This window comes from Leopardus geoffroyi, chromosome X (assembly GCF_018350155.1).
Source record: "Leopardus geoffroyi isolate Oge1 chromosome X, O.geoffroyi_Oge1_pat1.0, whole genome shotgun sequence".
Classification (NCBI taxonomy): Eukaryota; Metazoa; Chordata; class Mammalia; order Carnivora; family Felidae; genus Leopardus; species Leopardus geoffroyi.
In genome coordinates, this window is record NC_059343.1 from 82,977,273 (window position 1) to 83,004,049 (window position 26,777).

General features: G+C 43.3%; 1 protein-coding gene across 1 annotated transcript; it reads right to left on the minus strand.

Moving 5' to 3' along the window:
* LOC123594096 (nuclear RNA export factor 2-like) lies at nucleotides 1-26,447 on the minus strand. Its single transcript, XM_045470715.1, has 21 exons — nucleotides 26,298-26,447; nucleotides 23,036-23,219; nucleotides 22,652-22,805; nucleotides 22,277-22,360; nucleotides 22,051-22,155; nucleotides 21,850-21,930; nucleotides 21,660-21,729; nucleotides 21,424-21,512; nucleotides 21,196-21,303; nucleotides 20,909-21,018; nucleotides 19,208-19,244; nucleotides 18,720-18,788; nucleotides 18,579-18,634; nucleotides 18,331-18,438; nucleotides 18,150-18,208; nucleotides 17,925-18,040; nucleotides 17,790-17,832; nucleotides 17,145-17,217; nucleotides 16,413-16,595; nucleotides 403-463; nucleotides 1-263 (listed from the first exon to the last, which is right to left on the minus strand). The coding sequence occupies exons 1-21, from the start codon at nucleotides 26,308-26,310 to the stop codon at nucleotides 219-221; spliced, it is 1,848 nt and encodes a 615-aa protein (XP_045326671.1). The 5' UTR covers nucleotides 26,311-26,447; the 3' UTR covers nucleotides 1-218.
* Between the last annotated feature and the right edge of the window lie 330 nt (nucleotides 26,448-26,777).

Below are 26,777 nucleotides of genomic sequence, written 5' to 3' on the forward strand. Positions count from 1 at the left end.
TACAACGTGCAGCATCATTCTTTATTATGAAGATAAACAGCAATCATGAGTGGGGGAAATACACAGAACAACTAATACTTCAGGTGGTTATGTTACCTGGCCTGCTAGCCAAAGGTAACTTTGGCTTCTTGGTCAGCCTGGCCTCCATCCCCAGTCATGGGCATGGCCTCAGGCTGGATAAAAGACAACCAAGATGATGTGGACATCCAAGGCTTCTTCTAGGCGATTTGTTTGAAGGCCTCCTCTGGGACCTTGCCCTCGTTCTGGAGGGAAGGAGTTGGGACGTCAGAAGAACCAGATCACAGAGTTTCATTCCCAGACCACCCAGCCTCCACCTTCTTGGCCTTCCTGAAGTCCCAGAAGCACCCATCTGTAACCCACTTAATGGATCCCAGACCTCACCTTGAGCATAGTGAAGACCTGACCAGCTCTGGTGTAGTTCCACTCGTTGTCCTGAAGGCACCTGGAGTGGGAGGACAGATGACTTCCATTAGTACCACAGTACAGAGACGCTGACCATGCGACGCTAAATATATGCCACCTTTTTGCTGGTATTCATGTACCACCAGTATGAGCACTATGTGTAATGATGAAGAAAGACCTAGTGAAAATGTCTATCACATCTGACACAAAATGTCATGCCCATTAGACTTCAAAACAGAATATTGGAGTTCTCCAAAAGAACACAGGAACTTAATATATTTTGATAAAGAAAAACATTCAAGAACACAGGAGCTTAATATACATTGATAAAGAAAAACATTCAAGAGGATAGATGGAAATTTTAAAAGTACAAGTTTCCAATCATTTTTATTGAACTATAATGCACATACCATTTTGTTATTATTATTTTTATGCACATACCATTTTTAAAATTGTCTTAATGTTTATTTATTTTTGAGAGAGAGACAGAGCACGAGCAGGGGAGGGGCAGAGAGAGAAGGAGACACAGAATCGGAAGTAGGCTCCAGGCTCTGAGCTGTCAGCACAGAGCCCGATGTGGGGCTCGAACCCACGAATCGTGAGATCATGACCTGAGCCGAAGTTGGGCTCTCAACTGACTGAGCCACCCAGGCGCCCCGGTGCACATAACATTTTAAAGCGTGCAATTCGGTGTTTTCTTAGTATATCCACAAGATTGCTCAACCATCACCACTATCTAATTCCCAAATAATTTTATCTCCTCAAAAAGAAACTCCCTAGACATTAGACATGACTCGCTATTCCTCCCCTTTCCCCAGGCCTTGGAAACCACTAATCTGCTTTTGGTCCCTGTAGATTTGCCTATGCTGGACATTTCATATAGATGGAATCACACACTATGTGACCATTTGATGCTTGCTTCTTTCACTTAGCATAATGTTTTCAAGGTTCATCCATGTCATGGCATATATCAGAACTGTATTCCTTTTTATGACTGAATAATATTCTACCATATGGACATACCAGAATTATTTATCCATTCATCAGCTAAAGGACATTTGGGTTGTTTCTGCCTTTTGGCTATAATTAACAATGCTGCTATGAACATTCCCATACAAGTTTTAGAGTGAACATATGTTTTCACTTCTCCTGGTACATCCTTAGGAGTGGAATTGCTGGGTCATACGGTAACTCCATATTTAACGTTTTGGGGAACTGTCAAAATGTTTTCCCCAACCACTGCTCCATTTCTCATTCTCACAAACAAATATATGAGAACTCCGATTGCTGCACATCCTCACTGACACTTGTTATCACTCGTTTATTGATTAAAGCCATTCTAGTGGGTGTGAAGTAGTAACTCACTGTGTTTTTTTTTAGTTTAATTTTTTTATTTTTTAAAATTTGCATCCAAATCAGTTAGCATATAGTGCAACAATGACTTCAGGAGTAGATTCCTTAGTTCCCCTTACCCATTTAGCCCATCCCCCCTCACACAACCCCTCCCGTAACCCACAGTTTGTTCTCCATATTTATGAGTCTCTTCTGTTTTGTCCCACTCCGTTTTTTTTTTTCAATATATGAAATTTATTGTCGAATTGGTTTCCATACAACACCCAGTGCTCATCCCAAAAGGTGCCCTCCTCAATACCCATCACCCACCCTTCCCACCTTCCCACCCCCCATCAACCCCCAGTTCTCAGTTTTTAAGAGTCTCTTATGCTTTTGCTCTCTCCTACTCTAACCTCTTTTTTTTCCTTCCCCTCCCCCATGGGTTTCTGTTAAGTTTCTCAGGATCCACATAAGAGTGAAAACATATGGTATCTGTCTTTCTCTGTATGGCTTATTTCACTTAGCATAACACTTTCCAGTTCCATCCACGTTGCTACAAAGGGCCATATTTCGTTCTTTCTCATTGCCTTGTAGTACTCCATTATGTATATATACCACAATTTCTTTATCCACTCATCAGTTGATGGACATTTAGGCTCTTTCCATAATTTGACTATTGTTGAGAGTGCTGCTATAAACATTGGGGTACAAGTGCCCCTATGCATCAGCACTCCTGTATCCCTTGGATAAATTCCTAGCAGTGCTATTGCTGGGTCATAGGGTAGGTCAATTTTTAATTTTCTGAGGAACCTCCACACTGTTTTCCAGAGTGGCTGCACCAGTTTGCATTCCCACCAACAGTGCAAGAGGGTTCGCGTTTCTCCACATCCTTTCCAGCAGCTATAGTCTCCTGATTTGTTCATTTTGGCCACTCTGACTGGCGTGAGGTGATATCTGACTGTGGTTTTGATTTGTATTTCCCTGAAAAGGAGGGACGTTGAGCATCTTTTCATGTGCCTGTTGGCCATCCACATGTCTTCTTTAGAGAAGTGTTTATTCATGTTTTCTGCCCATTTCTTCACTGGGTTATTTGTTTTTTGGGTGTGGAGTTTGGTGAGCTCTTTATAGATTTTGAATACTAGCCCTTTGTCTGATATGTCATTTGCAAATATCTTTTCCCATTCCGTTGGTTGCCTTTCAGTTTTGTTGGTTGTTTCCTTTGCTGTGCAGAAGCTTTTTATCTTCATAAGGTCCCAGTAATTCATTTTTGCTTTTAATTCCCTTGCCTTTGGGGATGTGTCGAGTAAGAGATTGCTACGGCTGAGGTCAGAGAGGTCTTTTCCTGCTTTCTCCTCTAAGGTTTTGATGGTTTCCTGTCTCACATTCAGGTCCTTTATCCATTTTGAGTTTATTTTTGTGAATGGTGCGAGAAAGTGGTCTAGTTTCAACCTTCTGCATGTTGCTGTCCAGTTCTCCCAGCACCATGTGTTAAAAAGACTGTCTTTTTTCCATTGGATGTTCTTTCCTGCTTTGTCAAAGAAGAGTTGGCCATACGTTTGTGGGTCTAGTTCTGGGGTTTCTATTCTATTCCATTGGTCTCTGTGTCTGTTTTTGTGCCAATACCATGCTGTCTTGATGATGACAGCTTTGTAGTAGAGGCTAAAGTCTGGGATTGTGATACCTCCTGCTTTGGTCTTCTTCTTCAAAATTCCTTTGGCTATTCGGGGCCTTTTGTGGTTCCATATGAATTTTAGGATGGCTTGTTCTAGTTTCGAGAAGAATGCTGGTGCAATTTTGATTGGGATTGCATTGAATGTGTAGATAGCTTTGGGTAGTATTGACATTTTGACAATATTTATTCTTTCAATCCATGAGCAGGAAATGTCTTTCCATTTCTTTATATCTTCTTCAACTACCTTCATAAGCTTTCTATAGTCTTCAGCATACAGATCTTTTACATCTTTGGTTAGATTTATTCCTAGGTATTTTATGCTTCTTGGTGCAATTGTGAATGGGATCAGTTTCTTTATTTGTTTTTCTCTTCCTTCATTGTTAGTGTATAAGAATGCAACTGATTTCTGTACATTGATTTTGTATCCTGCAACTTTGCTGAATTCATGTATCAGTTCTAGCAGACATTTGGTGGAGTCTATCGGATTTTCCATGTATAGTATCATGTCATCTGCCAAAAGCGAAAGCTTGACTTCCTCTTTGCCAATTTGGATGCCTTTGATTTCCTTTTGTTGTCTGAGTGCTGATGCTAGAACTTCCAACACTCTGTTAAACAACAGCGGTGAGAGTGGGCATCCCTGTCGTGTTCCTGATCTCAGGGAAAAAGCTCTCAGTTTTTCCCCATTGAGGGTGATGTTAGCTGTGGGCTTTTCATAAATGGCTTTGATGATGTTTAAGTATGTTCCTTCTATCCCGACTTTCTCAAGGGTTTTTATTAAGAAAGGTGCTGAATTTTGTCAAAGGCCTTTCCTGCATCGATTGACAGGATCATATGGTTCTTATCTTTTCTGTTATTAATGTGATGTATCACGTTGATTGATTTGCGAATGTTGAACCAGCCCTGCATCCCAGGAATGAATCCCACTTGATCATGGTGAATCATTCTTTTTATATGCTGTTGAATTCAATTTGCTAGTATCTTATTGAGAATTTTTGCATCCACATTCATCAGGGATATTGGGCTGTAGTTCTCTATTTTACTGGGTCTCTGTCTGGTTTGGGAATCAAAGTAATACTGGCTTCATAGAATGAGTCTGGAAGTTTTACTTCCCTTTCTATTTCTTGGAATAGCATGAAAAGGATAGGTATTATCTCTGCTTTAAATGTCTGGTAGAACTCCCCTGGGAAGCCATCTGGTCCTGGACTCTTATTTGTTGGGAGATTTTTGATGGCTGATTCAATTTCTTCGCTGGTTATGGGTCTGTTCAAGCTTTCTATTTCCTCCTGATTGAGTTTTGGAAGAGTGTGGGCGTTTAGGAATTTGTCCATTTCTTCCAGGTTGTCCAATTTGTTGGCATATAATTTTTCATAGTATTCCCTGATAATTGTTTGTATTTCTGAGGGATTGGTTGTAATAATTCCATTTTCATTCATGATTTTATCTATTTGGGTCATCTCCCTTTTCTTTTTGAGAAGCCTGGCTAGAGGTTTGTCAATTTTGTTTATTATTTCAAAAAATCAACTCTTGGTTTCGTTGATCTGCTCTACAGTTTTTTTTTAGATTCTATATTGTTTATTTATGCTCTGATCTTTATTATTTTTCTTCTTCTGCTGGGTTTGGGGTGTCTTTGCTGCTCTGCTTCTATTTCCTTTAGGTGTGCTGTTAGATTTTGTATTTGGGATTTTTCTTGTTTCTGGGGATAGGCCTGGATTGCAATGTATTTTCCTTTCAGGACTGCCTTCGCTGCATCCCAAAGCGTTTGGATTGTTGTATTTGCATTTTCGTTTGTTTCCATATATTTTCTAATTTCCTCTCTAATTTCCTGGTTGACCCACTGATTCTTTAGTAGGGTGTTCTTTAACCTCCATGCTTTTGGAAGTTTTCCAGACTTTTTTCTGTGGTTGATTTCAAGCTTCATAGCATTGTGGTCTGAAAGTATGCATGGTATGATTTCAATTCTTGTGAACTTATGAAGGGCTGTTTTGTGACCCAGTATGTGATCTCTCTTGGAGAATTTTCCATGTGCACTTGAGAAGAAAGTATATTCTGTTGCTTTGGGATGCAGAGTTCTAAATATATCTGTCAAGTCCATCTGATCCAATGTCTCATTCAGGGCCCTTGTTTCTTTACTGACTGTGTGTCTAGATGATCTATCCATTTCTGTAAGTGGAGTGTTAAAGTCCCCTGCAATGACCACATTCTTATCAATAAGCTTGCTTATGTTTATGAGTAATTGTTTTATATATTTGGGGGCTCCGGTATTTGGCACATAGACATTTATAACTGTTAGCTCTTCCTGATGGATAGACCCTGTGATTATTATGTAATGCCCTTCTTCATCTCTTGTTACAGCTTTTAATTTAAAGTCTAGTTTGTCTGCTATAAGTATGGCTACTCCAGCTTTCTTTTGGCTTCCAGTAGCATGATACATAGTTCTCCATCCCCTCACTCTCAATCTAAAGGTGTCCTCAGGTCTAAAATGAGTCTCTTGTAGACAGCAAATAGATAGATTTTTTTTTTCCATTCTGATACCCTATGTCTTTTGGTTGGCGCATTTAATCCATTTACATTCAGTGTTATTATAGAGATACGGGTTTAGAGTCATTGTGATGTCTGTATGTTTTATGCTTGTAGCGATGTCTCTGGTACTTTGTCTCACAGGATTTCCCTTAGGATCTCTTGTAGGGCTGGTTTAGTGGTGACAAATTCCTTCAGTTTTTGTTTGTTTGGGAAGACCTTTATTTCTCCTTCTATTCTAAATGACAGATTTGCTGGATAAAGGATTCTCGGCTGCATATTTTTTCTGTTCAACACATTGAAGATCTCCTGCCACGCCTTTCTGGCTTGCCAAGTTTCAAAAGAGAGATCAGTCACGAGTCTTATAGGTCTCCCTTTATATGTTAGGGCACGTTTATCCCTTGCTGCTTTCAGAATTTTCTCTTTATCCTTATATTTTGCCAGTTTCACTATGATATGTCGTGCAGAAGATCGATTCAAGTTACGTCTGAAGGGAGTTTTCTGTGCCTCTTGGATTTCAATGCCTTTTTCCTTCCCCAGTTCAGGGAAGTTCTCAGCTATTATTTCTTCCAGTACCCCTTCAGCACCTTTCCCTCTCTCTTCCTCCTCTGGATTACCAATTATGCATAGATTATTTCTTTTTAGTGTATCACTTAGTTCTCTAATTTTCCCTTCATACTCCTGGATTTTTTAATCTCTCTTTTTCTCAGTTTCCTCTTTTTCCATAATTTTATCTTCTAGTTCACCTATTCTCTCCTCTGCCTCTTCAATCCGAGCCGTGGACGTTTCCATTTAATTCTGCATCTCGTTTAAAGCGTTTTTCAGCTCCTCCTGACTGTTCCTTAGACCCTTGATCTCTGTAGGAAGAGATTCTCTGCTGTCCTCTATACTGTTTTCAAGCCCAGCAATTAATTTTATGACTATTGTTCTAAATTCACTTTCTGTTATATTATTTAAATCCTCTTTCATCAGTTCATTAGCTGTTGTTATTTCCTGGAGATTCTTTTGAGGGGAATTCTTCCGTTTGGTCATTTTGGATAGTCCCTGGAGTGGTGCGGACCTGCAGGGCACTTTCCCTGTGCTGTGGTGTATAACTGGAGTCCGTGGGCGGGGCGGAAGTCAGCCCTGATGTCTGCCCCCAGCCCACGCTGGGGCCACAGTCAGACTGGTGTGTGCCTTCTCTTCCCCTCTCCTAGGGATGGGATTCACTGTGGGGTGGCATGGCCTGTCTGGGCAATGTGCACACTGCCAGGCTTGTGGTGCTGGGGATCTGGTGTATTAGATGGGGTGGGTAGGCAAGGTGCATGGGGGCAGGAGGGGCAGGCTTAGCTCGCTTCTCCTTAGGTGATCCACTTCAGGAGGGGCCCTGTGGCAGTGGGAGGGAGTCAGACCCACTGCCAGAGGGGAGACTCCGCAGAAGCACAGAGTTGGATGTTTGCGCGGCCAAGCAAGTTCCCTGGCAGGAACTGGTTCCCTTTGGGATTTTGGCTGGGGGATGGGGGAGGGAGATGGTGCTGGCTAGTGCCTTTGTTCCCCGCCAAACTGAGCTCTGTCATCCCGGGGCTCAGCAACTCTCCCTCCCTTTGTTCTCCAGCCTTCCCGGTTTCCGAGCAGAGCTGTTAACTTATGACCTCTCAGATGCTAAGTCCCGCTTGCTTTCGAAACACACTCCGTCTGGCCCCTCTGCTTTTGCAAGCCAGACTTGGGGCTCTGCTTGGCCGCCGGGCCGCCCCTCCGCCCCGGCTCCCTCCCGCCAGTCTGTGGAGCGCGCTCCGCCTCGCCTCCCTTCCTACCCTCTTCCGTGGGCCTCTCGTCTGTGCTTGGCTCCAGAGACTCCTTTCTGCTAATCCTCTGGTGGTTTTCTGGGTTATTTAGGCAGGTGTAGGTGGAATCTAAATGATCAGCAGGACGCGCGGTGAGCCCAGCGTCCTCCTATGCCACCCTCTTCCCTGTTCCTCCCCATCCCTGTTTTTATATTATTTTTGTTTCCCTTCCCTTATGTTCATCTGTTTTGTCTCTTCAGGTCCTCATATGGGTGAAGTCATATGAGTTTTGTCTTTCTCTGACTGACTAATTTCACTTAGCATAATACCCTTCAGTTCCATCCACGTAGTTGCAAATGGCAAGATTTCATTCTTTTTGATTGCCAAGTAATACTCCATTGTATACATATACCACATCTTCTTTATCCATTCATCCATCGATGGACATTTGGGCTCTTTCCATACTTTGGTTATTGTTGATAGTGCTGCTATAAACATGGGGGTGCATGTGTCCCTTTGAAATAGCACACCTCTATCCCGTGGATAAATGCCTTGTGGTGCAATTGCTGGGTCATAGAGTAGTTCTATTTTTAGCTTTTTGAGGAACCTCCATACTGTTTTCCAGAGTGGCTGCACCAGCTTGCATTCCCACCAGCAATTCAAAAGAGATCCTCTTTCTCTGCATCCTCACCAACATCTGTTGTTGCCTGAGTTGTTAATGTTAGCGACTCTGACAGGTATAAGGTAGTATCTCATGGTGGTTGTGGTTTGTATTTCCCTGATGATGAGTGATGTTGAGCATTTTTTCATGTGTTGGTTGGCCATCTGGATGTCTTCTTTGGAGAAGTGTCTATTCATGACTTTTGCTCATTTCTTCACTGGATTATTTGTTTTTTGGGTGTTGAGTTGGATAAGTTCTTTATAGATTTTGGATACTAACCCTTCATCTGATGTGTCATTTGCAAATATCTTCTCCCATCCTGTCAGTTGCCTTTTAGTTTTGCTGATTGTTTCCTTCACTGTGCAGAAGGTGTTTATTTTGATGAGGTCCCAGTAATTCATTTTTGCTTTTGTTTTCCTTGCCTCCAGGAATGTGTTGAGTAAGAAGTTGCTGTGGCCAAGTTCAAAGAGGTTTCTGCCTGCTTTCTCCTCGAGGATTTTGATGGCTTCCTGTCTTACATGGAGGTCCTTCATCCATTTTGAGTTTATTTTTGTGTATGGTGTAAGAAAGTGGTCCAGGTTCATTCTTCTGCATGTCGCTGTCCAGTTTTCCCAGCACCACTTGCTGAAGAGACTGTCTTTATTCCATTGGATATTCTTTCCTGCTTTGTCAAAGATTAGTTTGCCATACGTTTGTGGGTCCATTTCTGGGCTCTCTATTCTGTTCCATTGATCTGAGTGTCTGTTCTTGTGCCAGTGCCATACTGTCTTGATGATTACAGCTTTGTAGTATAGCTTGAAGTCTGGGATTGTGATGCCTCCTGCTTTGGTTTTCTTTTCCAGGGCCACTTTGGCTATTCGGGGTCTTTTCTGGTTCCATACAAATTTAAGGATTATTTGTTCTAGCTCTGTGAGGAATGCTGGTGTTACTTTGGTAGGGATTGCATTGAATACATAGATTGCTTTGGGTAGTATCGACATTTTAACAATATTTGCTCTTCCTACCCAGGAGCTTGAAATCTGTCTCCATTTTTTTGTGTCTTCTTCAATTTCTTTCATCAGCTTTCTATAGTTTTCAGTGTATAGAATTTTCACCTCTTTGGTTAGATTTATCCCTAAGTATTTTATGTTTTTTTGTGCAACTGTAAATGGGATCGATTCTTTGATTTCTCTTTCTGTCACTTCGTTGTTGGTGTATAGGAATGCAACCGATTTCTGTGCGTTGATTTTATATCCTGAAACTTTGCTGAATTCATGAATCAATTCTAGAGGTTTTTGGTGGAATCTTTTGGGTTTTCCATATAGAGTATCATGTCATCTGCAAAGAGTGAAAGTTTGGCCTCCTCCTGGCCGATTTGGATGCCTTTTGTTTCTTTGTGTTGTCTGATTGCAGAGGTTAAGACTTCCAATACTATTTTGAATAACAGTGGTGAGAGTGGACATCCTTGTCTTGTTCCTGACTTTAGGGGGAAAGCTCTCAGTTATTCCCCATTGAGGATGATATTAGCATTGGGTCATTCATATATGGCTTTTATGATCTCGAGGTATGCTCCTTCTATCCCTACTTTCTTGAAGGTTTTTATCAAGAAAGGATGCTGTATTTTTTCACATACTTTCTCTGCATCTACTGAGAGGATCATATGGTTCTTGTCCTTTCTTTTATTGATGTGATGAATCACGTTAACTGTTTTGTGGATATTGAACCAGCCCTGCATCCCAGGTATAAATCCCGCTTGGTCGTGGTGAATAATTTTTTTTTAATGTATTGTTGGAGCCGGTTGGCTAATATCTTTTTGAGGATTTTTGCATCCATGTTCGTCAGGGAAACTGGTCTATAGTTCTCCTTGTTAGTGGGCTCTCTGTCTGGTTTTGGAATCAAGGTAATGCTGGCTTCATAGAAAGAGTTTGGAAGTTTTCCTTCCATTTCTTTCTTTCTTTTTTTTTTTTTTTTTTTTGGAACAGTTTCAACTGAATAGGTGTTAACTCTTCCTTAAATGTTTGGTAGAATTCCCCTGGAAAGCCATCTGGCCCTGGACTCTTGTTTTTTTGGCAGATTTTTTGATTACTAATTCGATTTCCTTACTGGTTATGGGTCTGTTCAAATTTTCTATTTCTTCCTGCTTCAGTTTTGGTAGTGTATATGTTTCTAGGAATTTGTCCATTTCTTCCAGATTACCCATTTTATTGGCATATAATTGCTCATAATGTTCTTTTATTATTGTTTTTATGTCTGTTGTGTTGGTTGTGATCTCTCCTCATTTATTCTTGATTTTATTTATTTGGGTCCTTTCCTTTTTTTTTCTTTTTGATCAAAATGGCTAGTGGTTTCTCAATTTTGTTAATTCTTTCAGCAAACCAGCTTCTGGTTTCATTGATCTCTTCTACTGTGTTTTTGGTTTCGATAGCATTAATTCCTGCTCTAATCTTTATTATTTCCTGTCTTCTCCTGGTTTTGCATTTTATTTGTTGTTACTTTTTCCAGAGCCTTAAGGTGTGAGGTTAGGTTGTGTATCTGAGATCTTTCTTCCTTCTTTCGGAAGGCCTGGATTGCTATATAGTTTCCTCTTATGACTGCCCTTGCTGCATCCCAGAGGTTTTGGGTTGTGGTGTTATCATTTTCATTGACTTACATATACTTTTTAATTTCCTCTTTAACTGCTTGGTTAGCCCATTCGTTCTTTACTAGGATGTTCTTCAGTCTCCAAGTATTTTTTCCCTTTCCAAATTTTTTCTTGTGGTTGATTTCGAGTTTCATAGCATTGTGGTCTAAAAATATGCACGGTATGATCTCAATCTGTTTATACTCACTGAGGGCTGATTTGTGTCCCAGTGTGTGGTCTATTCTGGAGAACATTCCATGTGCACTGGAGGAGAAAGTATATTCTGCTGCTTTAGGATGACATATTCTGAATATATCTTTTAAGTCCATGTGGTCCAATGTGTCATTCAAAGCCATTGTTTCCTTGTTGATTTTTTGATTAGATGATCTGTCCATTTCTGTGAGTGGGGTGTTGAAGTCTCCTACTATTATGGTATTACTATCGATGAGTTTCTTGATGTTTGTGATTAATTGATTTATATATTTGGGTGCATCCACATTTGGCACATAAATCTTTACAATAGTTGGGTCTTCTTGGTGGATAGACCCCTTGATTATGATATAATGCCCTTCTGCATCTCTTGATACAGTCTTAATTTTAAAGTCTAGATTGTCTGATATAAGTATGGCTACTCCGGCTTTCTTTTATTGACCATTAGCATGATAGATGGTTCTCCATCCCCTTATTTTCAATCTGAAGGTGTCTTTAGGTCTAAAGTAGGTCTCTTGTAAACAGCATATAGATGGATCTTGTTTTCTTATCTATTCTGTTACCCTATGTTTTTGATTGGAGCATTGAGTCCATTGACGTCTACAGCGAGTACTGAAAGATATGAATTTATTGCCATTATGAAGCTTGTAGAGTTGGAGTTTCTGCTGGTGTTCTCTGGTCCTTTCTAATCTTTGTTGCTTTTGGTATCTATCTACCTATCTATCAATATAGATATAGATATAGATATATATATAGATATAGATAGATATATTTTCATCTTTTCTCCCCTCAGAGAGTCCCCCTTAAAATTTCTTGCAGGGCTGGTTTAGTGGTCACAAACTGCTTTAATTTTTGTTTGTCTGGTAAACTTTTTATCTCTCCTTCTATTTTGAATGACAGCCTTGCTGGATGGAGAATTCTTGGCTGCATATTTTTCTGATTCAGCACACTGAATATATCCTGCCACTCCTTTCTGACCTGCCAAGCTTCTGTGGATAGGGCTGCTGCAAATCTGATCTGTGTTCCCTTGTAGGTTAGGGACTTTTTTTCCCTTGCTGCTTTCATGATTCTCTCCTTGCCTGAGTATTTTGTGAATTTGACCATGATACGCCTTGTTGATGGTCGGTTTTTGTTGAATCTAATGGGGGTCCCCTGTGCTTCCTGGATTTTGATGCCTGTGTCTTTCTCCAGGTTAAGAAAGTTTTCTGCTATGATTTGCTCACATAACCCTTCCAGCCCTATTTCTCTCTCTTCCTCTTCTGGGACCCCCATGATTCTGATGTTGCTCCTTTTTAATGAGTCACTGATTTCTCTAATCCTTAAATCGTGCTTTTTTGCCTTAATATCACTCTTTTTTTCTGCTTCATTATTCTCTGTAAGTTTGTCCTCTATATCGCTGATTCTCTGTTCTGCCTCATCCATCCTTGCCTCTGCTGCATCCATCCTTTATTGCAGCTTAGTTATAGCATTTTTAATTTCATTCTGGCCATTTTTTACTTCTTTTATCTCTGCAGAAAGGGATTCTAATCTATTTTCGCCTCCAGCTAGTATTCTTATTATCATGATTCTAAATTCTGGTTCCGACATCTTGCTTGTATCTGTGTTGGTTACATCCCTGGCTATCGTTTCTTCATGCTCTTTATTTTGGGGTTAATTCCTTCATTTTGTCATTTTGAAGGGAGAAAAGGAATTAATGAGGTAGAAATATTAAAGTTTAAAAAAAATTAAAAATATTAAAATTAAAAATTAAACACACAGACACACACACACACAAATTGAACAAATGATTCTAGATCCTAGGTGTGTTTTGGTCTGGGTGTTGAAAGTGGTTTGACAGATTATCAGGGAAAAAAAGGGTTGGGGGGGAGAAAAAAAAAGGAAATCTTTTGAAAATTTGAAAAAAAAGTGAATACACTGAAATAGACTAAAATAGATGATGGGGGTAAAATATAATTTGAAAAAATATACACAAAAGTAAAGAATATAGCAGAAAAAATTAAAGAAAAATATTTTTAATAAAAATTAAAATAAATATGGTTTTTTTTATTTTTCTGTATTCAAGAAAAAACAGACGAAACTAAAAAGAGAAAAAAGATAAAACAGATAAAAAGGAAATCATTTCAAAATTTGAAAAAGTGAATACACTGTAGTAGACTAAAATAAAATGATGGAATTAAAATAGAATTTGAAAAAAATACACAAATCAAAAAATATAGTAAAAAAATTAAATAAAATATTTTGATAGAAATTGAAAGTAAAATACAATTTTTTCTCTCTGCATTCAAGAAAAAGAAAAGAAACGAAAAAGAGAAAAAAAGAAAAAGAAAGAAAAAAATAAAAGGATTTTTTTTTGAAAATTTGAAAAAGTGAATACACTGAAGTAGACTAAAATAAAATGATGGAAGTAAAATAGAATTTGAAAAAAATTACACAGAAGTAAAAAATATAGTAATAAAAATTAAAGAAAAATATTTTTTATAAAAATTGAAAATAAAAATGATTTTTTTCTCTTTCCGTATTCAAGAAAAAGAAAAAAAAGTGTAAAGGAGGAAAAAAAGGAACAAAATTGAATAGATAAACCTAATAGATTGAAGTAGGACTGAAATTACTTTGTTTTCCCCTAGAAGTCAGTCTATGTAGCGCTTTATAGTCCATTAACTAAGCCAGCGGTGAGACTTGTGTTCTTGAAGAGCGAGGTTGGCCCAGTTGGGCGAGTTCAGTGTAACAGCTCCGCTTTCCACTAGATGGCTCTGCTAGCCTACTGGGGTGGATTGTTGTGGCGCTTGTAGGTGTGTATTCGCATGTGCGGGAGCGGTGAAAATGGCGCCACCCAGCTACCCAGTCTGTTCTCTTGGATCAGGAATCGTGCACCCATCCTCTGTCTTCAGCTTTCATCCACTCCTGGCTTTTTCACTCTCCGTGACCAGGCCCCAGGCAGTACCTCTCTCCTGAGTTTTGTCTCAGATGCGGCTGTTTTCCCCGGCCCCTTACTTCTGAAGGACTGTGGCTTTGACCCATTCTGCTCCTCTGCAGGAGGGTCTCACCAAGCAATGGCCGAATTTTGGCTGCACCTAGGAACTCTTGCTGGACCCTGCTGCTGCCAGTGCCCCAAGACTGTGGCCAGGTGCCAGCATGCCCCAGGAAAAGCTTGCGAGATAGTGTAGCAGCAGCGTTTCAGGAATTATGGAAAATCACAACACACATCTGGCACCAGGCTTCACCCTTAATGACCTTGTTCCAGCACCAGCAAATGTGGCCATTTTCTGCAGTCTGCTGGGACCAGATGGCTTCAAACTGTCTCTACCAAATGTCCTTCCAGCAGTGGAACCTCTTTTCCCCGTGTGGACCGAGAACCTCCCGGACCCCACTCTGTTCCTGGGGATTCGCCCTTCCCACCAGAGCACCACCAGGTATCGAGCTGAAGAGTTGCAGACTTTGAACTCCCCTTGTTTACAATCTTAATGCAATTTAAACCCTCTCCTTTCTTCTTTCTCCCTTTTTAGTTTAGTCCCTGCGGCTCTTTCCAATTTTCCACTTTCTCTCCAGCTGCTTTCGGGGAGGGGTACTTTTCCCATATTCTCCTCCCCCCCTCCCCAGTCTCCATCCTCTCTTCACCTGCAAAAGCCATTCCCTACCCTCTGCAGCTTCTTGCTCCCCAAATTCACCTCTCCGCGCCATGTACCTGCTGAATTCTTTGGTTCAGGTTGTGCAGATTGTTGCATTAATCCTCCAATCAGTTTTCTAGGTGTGTAGGATGGTTTAGTATTGGTCTGGCTGTATTTCATGGACGCAAGACACACAAAAAACTTCCATGCTGTTCTGCCATCTTGGCTCCTCCCTCACTGTGGTTTTTACTCTGCATTTCCTTAATGACTAATGGTGTTGAGAGGTGTTTCATGTGCTTGTTGGCCCCTTGTATATCTTCTTTGGAGAAATGTCTATTAAGACCCTTTTTCCACTTTTTAAATTGGGTTGTTTGTCCTTTTATTGTTGAGCTGCAAGGGTTCTTCATATATTCTTGTCAGATATGTGATTGGCAAATATTTTCTCTCGCTCTGTTGGTGGGATTTTTACTCTTTTGATAGTGTCCATTGGTGCACAACAGCATTTAATTTTGATAAAGTCCAATGTATCTATTTTTTTCTTTGATTGCTTGTGCTTTTGGTGTCATATATAAGAAACACTTGCCTAATCTATGATGACTTACACCTATGTTTTCTTCCAAGATTTTTATAGTTTTAGCTCTTACCTTTAGATCTTTCATCCATTTATAGGCTATGTTTGTACATGATGTGAATCAGGGGGTCAAAATTCATTGTTGTGCATATTTCTATCCAGTTGTCCCAGCACCATTTGCTGAAAAGACTATTTTTCTTCCTACCAGATTTTTTTCCAAAACTTTCATTTGACAGTCAATTGGCCATAAATGTGAGGGTTTATTTGTGGACTCTCCATTCTACTCCATTGATTCATGTACTGTCCATCTGCCAGCACCACATAGTCTTGATTACTATAGCTTTGTAGCAAGTTTTGAAATTGGGAAGTGTGAATCCTCTAACTTTGTTCTTCTCTTTCAAGATTGTTTTGGCACACTTACATATGAACTTTAGGATAACCTTGTCAATTTTTGCAAAGAAGGATTTTGACAGGCATTGTGTTGAATCTGTAGATTTCTCTAGCTATTACTGCCATCTTAACAATATTAAGATATTTAGCAATATTCCAACCCCATGGAAATGGGGTGTCTTTTCATTTATTTAATTTTTTTCAACAACGTTTTATAAATTTAGGAATATAAGATTTGTGCTTCTTTTGTTACATTTGTTCCCATGTATTTTACTACTTTGATGCTATTGTGAATGGGCTTGTTTTCTTAATTTCATTTTTGGACTCCTCATTGAAAGTACATAGAAATACAAATGAGTTTTGTATATTGGCCTTTTATCCTGCAACCCTGCTGAGTTTGTGTATTAGTTCTAGTAATTTTTTTGGTGGATTCTTTCAGATTTTCCATATATAAGACAATCTCATTGAGCATTATACTGTTTTTAAACTCTTCACATGTATAATAGTATTATTCCTTTTCCATGGGTCCACTTTTTTTTTTCTTTTGGAAGCTAACTCTCCAAAAAGTTATTTTCCCAAATTTCCTGTGAGTTTCTTTGATTCACTGCCTCCCCCCTCCCCAAGTTGCTGTCTAACCCACCCTTATTCCCATACACACCCAACACTCACTTCTGAGACCACTCGAGTTTCATCCCAGACTGAGTGGAGAAAGCCTGCACCATTTCCTGCTGCTCCTGGGAGAGGGTGGGCATGGAGCTGGAGGTGGGTGTAGGCACTCGGATGGAGAACGCACTCTGAGTCTCACTGGGGGTGGCCTCTCTCACAAACAGCTCATCATTCACGATGCATATACTGGAGGGAAAATGTGCCCTCAGGCAACTGAATGGATGTACAACTCCACATCCCTAACAATGATCTCACTCCCACTGCCACTCAGCAACCAGATTCCTTCCATACCCCTACTGTGCCTGTCCTCCAGATTGCTTGGCTGGTACCTCTACCCCTCCCAAAGAGACCACTTTTGCAGAGACTATCTACCAGCCTCAGTAGATATGCACTTACCCTGCAGCCCAGGGATGAGTTTACACTCACATTTATCCCTTACAATAGCCCAAGGGAGTGGACAGTCTAATCTCCATTTTTCAGGGAAGGCAATGAGTCACAGAGAGGTCATGTGACTTAACCAAGGTCATACACACCTAGAGAATGCTGGGGTCAGGAAGAGAACTCAGTGCTCTAACTCCAGCGCCCATGCTCTTAACCACCAGACTAGACTGCTCCTTGGATATCTACCTGTTGGCTTTCCACAATACTGAGAAAACCAAGATGTCTACACCACCATGCTCCTACACCCCTGGGCCTGGGCTGGGATGGCATTCCCACCTATAACATAGTACTCACCTGGAATTGCTGGCAGGGGTAACAATGAAGGTCCGGGTGAAGGCACGAACAGAACCCTGAGATCTTCCTTCCACTTCAACAACAAACAACAATACTCCCTTAGAGTCACACATGCTTCACATGCTCACACAGTGTTCTCCAGTCAGGGTATGCCTTGATACTCATGCTGGGAGGGACAATTGTTCATTGGGATCCATGGTGTCTGGTATGGAGATGGCAACAGTAGGAGCAATCTGCTCCCAGTGATAGGGCCTCTACTATGTCACAGGTGCTGTGACAAACTCTTCACAAGTTCACTTGATTCATTTTCCGCAGCTGCCCGAGAGGTGGGTATTATTAACCCCATTTTGCAAACAAGGAAACTTAGAGGTTAAGTAACTGCCCCATGTAGTTCTCAGAGTAAGGATCTGAGATGACAGCTATCAAACTCCACAGACTGTCCCTAGTGCCAAAGCTGTGTGGAGCATACAGGCATAGACCCAGCTCAGACCAGGTTGGCTTGGGGGCAGAGTGGAGGCAGGAGAACACAGCGGGAATAGGAATGGAAGGAAAGGGGTCAGGGAAGCTAGGAGAGTTATCAGAGGGAGTTCAGCCAGCGGGGAGGGAGCACTGAGGCATCTGGAAAGGGGCTCTACACACACTCACCTTCCTTGAACACCCCATTGACAGAGAAGCAGAGCATCATCTCCTAAAAGGGAAGAGCCCATGTGCTAAGTCACCTAAACTTCCTACCCAACTGTGGATTTCTAGGACTGCCCTTGAGAGGAAGCAGGTGCTCACCGTCTGGAACCACATGTCCACCACAAAGGAGCTGAGGTCATGCTGAGTTTTGGGCAGCATACCGAGGGAGCACACAATGTCACGTTTTGTATGCTTCAGCAGCTGAACCCACAGGCCTACGGGAGGAGGAGAAGCAAGCGAAGGTCAGGGCTTGCCACACCCTGGGCCCTATAATTACTCCTTCACATCCCCTTTCCCTGCCCAATCTTCCCCCATCACACGCACAGGGGTCCTTGAGCTTCTTCATATTCCTGCTTTCCTTGAAGTACCCACACAAGCTGCTTCTAGGAGAAAAAAAGAGGAATAGGAAGTGATGGTCTGGCCAGTGTGGGTGTTTCTAGGAGCTGCCCTGTGTCCACTGGGGAGCCACATGTCCCAGAAGCAGAGTCTGAGCTTTGCTACTCACGGGGCTTGGTCCTCCGGGTTGAAGGGAATGGTCAGGGAGAAGCAGGCCTCATGATGGTAAGCACCGAGGAGACCCTGGTGGTCTCCAGAGTCGTACATCAAGTAGTACCTGTGGGGGAGTAATAAGGACAGTCTGTCTCTGTGGTCTGGACCCAAAGTGAGATTTTGAAGACGCAGTCAGCAGTCCTGAGCTTGGGTGGCCTCACCTATCCTAGCCTTCCACTTCCCTAGATTCCCAGATGTACTTACTGCTGCAGGAATTGCAAGACTAGACTCTTCAGTATCTCAGATCCTTTGTAGCTTTCCTGGAATCAAAAGACTTTTGAGACTATGTGGCTGATAAAGCTTCCCTCTCAATACTCCAAATGTCATTTGATCATTTTTCCTCACCTTGCAGGGCTTTATTAAGTAGGGTGTGTCAATATCAAAAGTAACTGGTGGGGATAACTCCTGGCCATCCTGGAGAGGGGAAGAGGAAGTCAGCAGTGGAGCCCAGGGAGGTGGCCCTGGATGTTCAGGGTTGAAAAGATGAGCCCAAGAGAGGGTGAGGGTAAGAGGTCAGCTCTGAAAGGGCACTGGAATTTACATGAACAAGATTACAGTGGGCGTCTTCATCATGAGGTCCTGGAAGTCTCTATTATTATATGCAATGTGTGTGTGCGTGCGTGTGTGTGTGTGTGTGTGTGTGTGTGTACACACACATGTTTGTGGACATTTTTTCCAGAGAGTATACTCATGTCTTTTACAGGAGTCCTGGTCCCCTAAAATGGGTAAGGATATGACACAAACATATAATCTAGGTAAGACCCAAAGGGCTTGAGGGTAGGTGTGGAGGTGATCAATGTTAGTAAAAGACAATGATGAATGTAGGCACTTACCAGACGTAACAACTTAGGAAAACAATCCTTGATGGCACTGTCCAAAACCCAAAATAGAAAGAAGTGACTGATAGGTCAGGATTGCAAAGCCTGCCTCCTTCCCTTCCCCCCTACCTCCTCTCCTTCTCCTTTCCACTGGGTAGCTCCCACCTAGACTGCCCTCACTCCCTTCTTCAGTGACCCAAGAAGCAACCTTTGGAGTCCAGGGTCCACGTCTACCTTCCCTTCCCTACCTCCCTTCCTTCCTCCAGGTTCCCACTGAAGGCTCCGGAGAAAAGAGGGAATGGGGTGGGAGCGCAGGGCTCTGCTACCTCACTAAGGTCCCAGCATTCCTCAGGACCACGACACCCCCAGGGATGACCCGAGATGCTGAGGCAGGGAAGTCAGTGAGTCAAGATCCAGGTGGCAGGGAGGGAGAGAGAGGAGGAGGAAAACAGAAGATAGGGTGAAGGTAGGAGGGGAGGGGGGACAGAGACATAGGGGAGTAGAGACAGGGGAGGAAGAGAAAGCAAAGCAAAGGGAAAGGATAAAAAAAAAAAACCTCTACTATGGTGGTGGGGGCCAGGGAGGAAGAGAGAAGAAGGGGGAAATGGCTCCCCAGCTGCAGCCCTTTCCTTCATCTGCTCTGGCTGGCCCTGGCAGCTGAGGTAGAGATGGAAAACATGCAGGTTTTGGGCTGGGGGCCCATTGGATGCTGGTTGAAACTTTGTCACCTGTGTGAACTCAGCTTGACCTGGCCATGGGGAACGAGGCAGCCACGGGGGCAGGACACCTTCCCCAGAAGGAGTAGAGGGTCAGGCCCCAGGTCAGCATGGGGCTGAGAGCCTGTGGCCCCCCTCTTATGACCACCATCTTCCCTTCTGATGGCACCTGTGCACCTGTGCCTGTCTCAGTCAGTTCCCAGCCTGAGGATTCATACTTGTGCTGGGCTACCCAGGGCTCCTCTGAAGGAACAGCCAGGATGATGTGACGTGTTGGGGGGCGGTGGGTGAGGAGGGGGCAGTGCCTCTGAGAGTCCTGTCCTTCTGTCTCCTCAAGCACCTCTGCTCTCTGCCTTCCATTCCTGCTTCAGGAAGCCTCTGCTCATTGGCAGTCTCAGGCCCCTTGACTCAGGGAACTCTGGTTTCTCCCAAGGAAGGCCAAGCTCCTGGCATTGGGTCAGAGGAATGGATTTCATCATGGCAGCCATTCACAGCCTCGGCCCTCAGCATAGGGCAGGAAAGCCACCACGGCAGCCTGAGATTTGAGGGGGAACCATTCTGGAGCAAGGGAAGGAGGTCTCCTCTCAGAACCAGGGAGGGAAGTGCCATCTCAGCAGGAAGTAGGAAGGCTTGTCTCAGCCTGATGCCCTGGGCTGGAGGAACCTTCTCAGTCCAGGGCACCAGAATCTGGCTCAAGGTTGATCACTCCTGGCCCTGGTAAGGAGGAGAAGCCCTTTTTCCTAGAGAACATGCTTGGAGGGCATGCTAATGAATGCTGAATGCAGAGAGGTGGAAACAGACCCCAGAACAGGAAACAGGTGAGCAGGTCAGAGGAAGGAAATTCCTTACAGATGAGGGACACATAGAGAGGAGAAGGTGGAGCCTCAGGTCCTTCCAGAGGACCAGGGTTGCAGCTTCCTGCATACATACGTTCTCAGGGACAGTTCAGGCTCCCAGGGGGCAAAGGTTCCCAGGCAGGGTGAGAGGGGTTCACACTAACCTTATGTAGGTGGACTGGTCTGGGAAGGTGTCGCACAAGGGGTTCCCGTCTAGCCAAAGTTCCTCAAGCATCAGCCCTTTCATCTTGTTTAACTCCCACACCAAGGTCAGCTGAGAAATATGGGAAGGAAGCTGGGAAGGAGTCCCAGGGAAAGAGAGACACGCGGGCCCTTGCACCCCCAGCCCCCACCCTTCTACATAGGTACCTTCTCTTGCCTACTGTCATCACTCGGATGAGCACTACCACCCACCGTCACCCCCAACTTTGATCTGGCTCCCTCTTCCCACCTCATTTTTGGAGAGGTTCAGGATCTTGACTGTGGGGACCATCTGTATAATGTCAGACAGGCCATCCAGCTGGTACAGTTTGTTGTTGCTCAAGTTCAAGGACAACAGCTTTTGGTGAAGAAGAGTTAGAGTGACAGTTACTATCTAGGGCCTCAGAGACAAATCTGTCCTCCACCTCATGAGTTCCACCCCCTACTATTGATAACAGCACTGGGACTAAGGCCTTACCTCAGGGAAATTCTCTTCAATGATCTGCAGGGTGGCAGCCATGCAGTTTCTTCGATTCAGGATTATATCAATATCATGGCCCACCAAGTCTTCAGGAAGCCAAGAGGAGGCAAACAGAAGGCTGAGAGGGGTCCAGGGCCAGCATCAACCCCTCCCCACGTTACCATCCCTCAGTCTCCCTCCCAGGCAGATCCCTGTGCCCTCACCTGCCCTAGCATTACTGCTATCAACTGTACCTGGGTCAAAGCGGAGACTCTGGAGGTCAAGAGCTTCATGGGAGACATCATAGCGTTTGTGCATGGTCAGCTGCAGAGAAAGGCAGAGAAAGCCACTCTGAGGCTCTGGTAGGGATAGGGAAATTGGGGGCTGGAGGAAGAGGAGGTGGGTCTGGGTGTGGGCATGCAACGGGCCTTGAGTCTGCACTACCTTTAGCTGCTTCATTTCTTCTGGCTTCAACTTATACCGCACAGAGTAGGGTACATTAGAGGGATTGACAAAGATCGATATCTGCAGGAAGGTGAGGTGCTCGGGTAAGCACCAATAACTCTGCTTCCAAAGAAGACCACCAGCCCCTGGCCTTTCCTCCCACCCCGGGGACTAGGTACAGGTAATGCCCTCAACACATACCTTTTGGCTCTCCTCATCACATATCTTGTAGCTGACATCTTTCAATGCAGAGGCAATGCTGGCATTCTGGACAAAGAACCGAGCCTGGTTTTTCACGTAGTGAAACTACAGGAGAGGGAGGCAACAATAATTTTGAAGGATAGAGTCTTCCTGCTCAGTGGGCTCCTCCCAGTCCCCCCCCCCACTTCCCTTTGTCCACTCATCTGGCTTCACCATCCTCCCTTACATCCACTGGAGTGAAGGGGACACTGCAATGGCTCTGGATTGAATTCACTAGCCATGTCTTGTCATACTTTCCCCCATAGGGAATCTAGAGATGAAAAGAAGGGATGGGAGTGAGGAGAGACAACCTGGAATTAAAGCTGGAAAACAGACCCAATGGTGTTCTTTTCCAACCCTCTACTGAGCTGTACAGGGCTTCTAAAGAAGGGACCACTAGCATTATTTCTTATTTTTGTGTGAAATATGGATTTCCTAAACCCTCTTTCTCTCCATTGGAAAGCTCTCCTCCAAATAATTGATGTAAGGTTGTTTAATGTGGTCTTCCTTTTGTAGGATTCCAGGATATTCTATCTAATGCAGATCTTGCCAAGACACTCACAGTGATCTTGAACCAGCTCCCTGGGGTTCCATCTTCTGTATTCTCCCCCATTTGTCTCTTCAGAAGTTTTCTATCTCTCCACACAGTAATATGGATATGGCCTTCATTATGCCATTTTGCTCTCCTCTTGTTGTGTCGGGTGCTATAGGGAGTGCTGCAGAGGGTAAGTGGAGAGAGGGAGGGTGGCCATAAATGCTAAGAAAGTCTTCGTCTATACACTCTCACCTCTCTGTCACCAGGACTACAAGTAGGATTGCTCAAACATTATTCCACTTCTAGCGTTCTTCAGTTTTCCAGTGAGAGAAGAAAAAGACCAAAGGGGAGTGAAAGGGTTGCATAGTCCCAGGGGCTGCTACATGCAAACCAGGCTGCCTGGTCACTTACTGTCTTACTTGGGGGTACTCCTGGATATCCCTTGTCATCACAGTTCCATCCTCCTCCTGGTGCTGTGAAAGCTGAGGGTCATATCCATCCCGTTCATCATGGGGATTCCTCTTGCCAAAATTACCTCGGAACGAACTCCAAACTTTCTTTCGTCCTTGATGTGAACTACCACCACTATTGGGTTCTCAAAAGGGGAACAAAAATACAAGTTTGAAGACACACCAGTGGTCCACGTACCATGTACCACATCTTAGGCTAACACCATGGTAGGGCAAGCAAAATGTCAACCTGCCCTAAGGGTCCAATCCCACAAACCCCAGAAAGGAAACTCCTCTGCTTGTCTGGATAGGAAAGCCTTATTGGACAGATGGCACTATCAGGGGAGGAATCTTGGGGGAGGAGGAGGACATGACCGAGGATGAGCAGGGGAAGCGGAAACTGTATTGAACCTTTTAAAGAATGATACAGGATTTATTTTTAAAAAAGCAAACAAACAAGGCAAGAAAACAACAGAGATGTGTACATCCATGAGTTAGATTGGAAACCAGCCATACATCAGGAAGACATCTGAATTGTCCCTGCTCTCAGGCTTAACAACCACACCAATACCACAAAGGCAATCTCTCTCCCACTTCCCAAATATAATCAGCCACCAAACTGAACCCACTGACAATCAGCAAGCTGCATTTCCTTTGCTGGTGTAGTACAAGCTTTAATGTCAGGTGAGACTGACGTAACAGCCTCCTAAGTTGTCCCTCTCCCTCCAGACTTGCTGTCAACAATACTCAGTTTGAAATATCCAGAGTAAGCTTTCTTTTTGCCCAGCCTGAAATACCTTCAGCTCAAGAGACAACTTTTCCTAAACTCAGCTCCTCTATAACAAGGATCTAAAAGACAAACTGGAGGGGCGACTTGGTGGCTCAGTCGGTTGAGTGTCCGACTTCAGCTCAGGTCATGATCTCACAGTCTGTGAGTTTGAGCCCTGCGTCGGGCTCTGTGCTGACAGCTCAAAGCCTGGAGCCTGTTTCAGATTCTGTGTCTCCCTCTCTCTCTGACCCTCCCCCGTTCATGCTCTGTCTCTCTCTGTCTCAAAAATAAATAAAACGTTAAAAAAAATTAAAAAAAATAAATGACAAACTGGAATGATAAGTCAACTACCATTTCCAAGTGTGTAGGGATTCTTCTTTTTTTCCTTCTATTATTGATTTCCAATTTAGGTTCATTATAGTCAGATAATGCACCCTGTGTGGTTTCAATTCTTCTAAAATTTGTGGAGGTTTGTTTGGTGGTCTAGAAGATGATCTAGCTTGATGAATGTTACATTGATTTGGGGGGGAAATGAACTCTGCTGTCATTGTGTGGAGTGCCCTATTTATGTAATATAGATCCTGTTAACTTATTATGTTATTCAGATGTCCTATATCCTTGCTGGTTTTGTCTCTAGTAATTTTATACCTTGCTGAGTGGGGGGGTGTTGAAGGCCCCCAACTATAATTACATACATGGTTATTTCTTCTTTCAGCTCTATCAGGCTTTGCTTCATGTACTTTGAGGCTCTGTTGTTTGGTTCGTACACTTTTAGGATCATGATGACTCCCCAGTGGATTGATCCTTTTATCATTATGTGAAGCCTCTTTCTGTCTCTTATCAATTTTCTTTGCTCTGATGCCTACTTTATCGGACATTGTAGCCACAGGTATACTTAGACCATGTCTTGGTGGTATTTCACCTTGTATTCACCCCTAGTTGTTGTATTGATGTTCACCCCTTCCCCCACAAATACTCCCTGCCAACATATATCATTCACCACGTAAATTATAGATTTGGGAGTTTTCTGGCATCTACAGAAATATCAGTCCCAGTTCCCTCTCCCACAGTGGATTCACTAAGGGTATTTTACTTGTACCATGTTAAACTCAAACACTGTACCAGCAGATAATAATACTAGTGGTTTGGGTGGGCAGTAGGGGGAGGATTAAGGTAACCAGACTGGTAGAAACCAGCTTCCTTTTGGATTCTAATATTTAAGGCTCTCTTGGTTTGTGTGTTGTACATTTTGTACCTCAATTACTCCATGCTGTCTCAGGGCACGATTATGAGTAAAAATCTGTTCACTGCTGATTGCTCCCTGATGTAGTGATTACGACCAGGCCTCAGATTTACTCCTCTGGGAAGTCATTGCTTTCACTCTGTGGCCTTGATGTCAAGACAATCCTGCTACTCACAACCTTTGGGACTTTTCCTGTGTGGCACTGGAAGTGGAATTAAACATGGATAGAGCATTTGACCCAGAAATGCCAATGGCTCAGTTCTCAAAACTTGAAAGCAACCTGGAGTGCTCTCTCTCTCACACTCCATATCTAAGAGATCAGGAAATTCTTTCACCCCCTCTCTCCAGTACATCCAGAATCTAGCCACTTCTTACCACCACCATTATTACCACCACCCTGGCCAAGACACCAACATCTATCTGTCTCCTGGATTATACTGCCTTCCAGGTCCAGGTCACCAGCAGCAGAGCATAAGTCAAATCATTTGACTCCTCTGCTCAAAACAATGTAACAATGGTTTGATGTCATCAACATGTTAAAAGACCATGAGTTCATAATGATACTAAACAATAACAACAACAAAGAGGAACCTTATTAATGACACTTGGAGAATGGCAGGAAACCAACCGGTTTTCCTGAAAATCCACCAATTAAAGGAAAAATTTAAATATTAAAAGGAGGAATAAGGGCCTGTGGTCAACGTATGGTGTATGGGGGCATCAGAGTCATTTTTGAGAAGTGACATTACTTCAGAAATAACATCGACAATGGGAAAGTGTAAAAGTGAGCTAGCTAACAGCTACAGCAATCCCCAGACCGACCAGCTAAGTTGAGTGCCTAAACAGGGACAGAGGCCTCCCTCATCAAGGTGATTCAGACCAGAGCAATCTCGGGCATAGCCTTGTTTTGAGAATCTCACAGGACAGTGGGCACATGATTAAAAAGTCAGAGAAGGGGCGACTGGGTGGCTCAGTTGGTTAAGCATCCAACTTCGACTCAGGTCATGATCTCACGGTTGGTGAGTTGGAGCCCCGCGTTGGGCTCTGCACTGACAGCTCGGAGCCTGGAGCCTGCTTCAGATTCTGTGTCTCCCTCTCTTTCTGCCCCTCCCCTGCTCGTGCTCTGTCTCTCTGTCTCTCAAAAATAAATAAACATTACAAAAAAATAGCCAGAGGGACCACGTGCACACACGCACATGCATATCCACTTACTGAAGGTTTGCATCTCAGCACGATCCCCGTCTTGCCATCACTCTGCCAGAATCAAAGGCAATAACAGGAGTGTCACAAATCAGTTGGTATCTCTCACCCAGGCTGCCTGAGTTACCCCTCAAGCTCCACCAAGTACCAACTGATCCTCCCATGGAGAAATGGTCGTGAGTATCCTTTATGACATCATGTGTGTTCACATGGCTACTTCCTGTGTCAGTTTGGAATTCTGCCTACAACATTGCTAGGCCACTGATCACATGGCAATTCCATCCCTGCTATGGTAGGGAAAGAACAGGATGGGAAGTAAATGAACACTTGCCCTGTGGCAACCAACATTTGCTCAATGTTGGGCAGACTCATTAGATTTCTTTGACCTCCTCACAGAAACCCCATGATGACTGTATCCACAGTCCCTTGTCAGACCACGAATATTAGGCTCACAAGGGTTATGTCCATTTCCCAGGATTTCTCAGCCAAGTC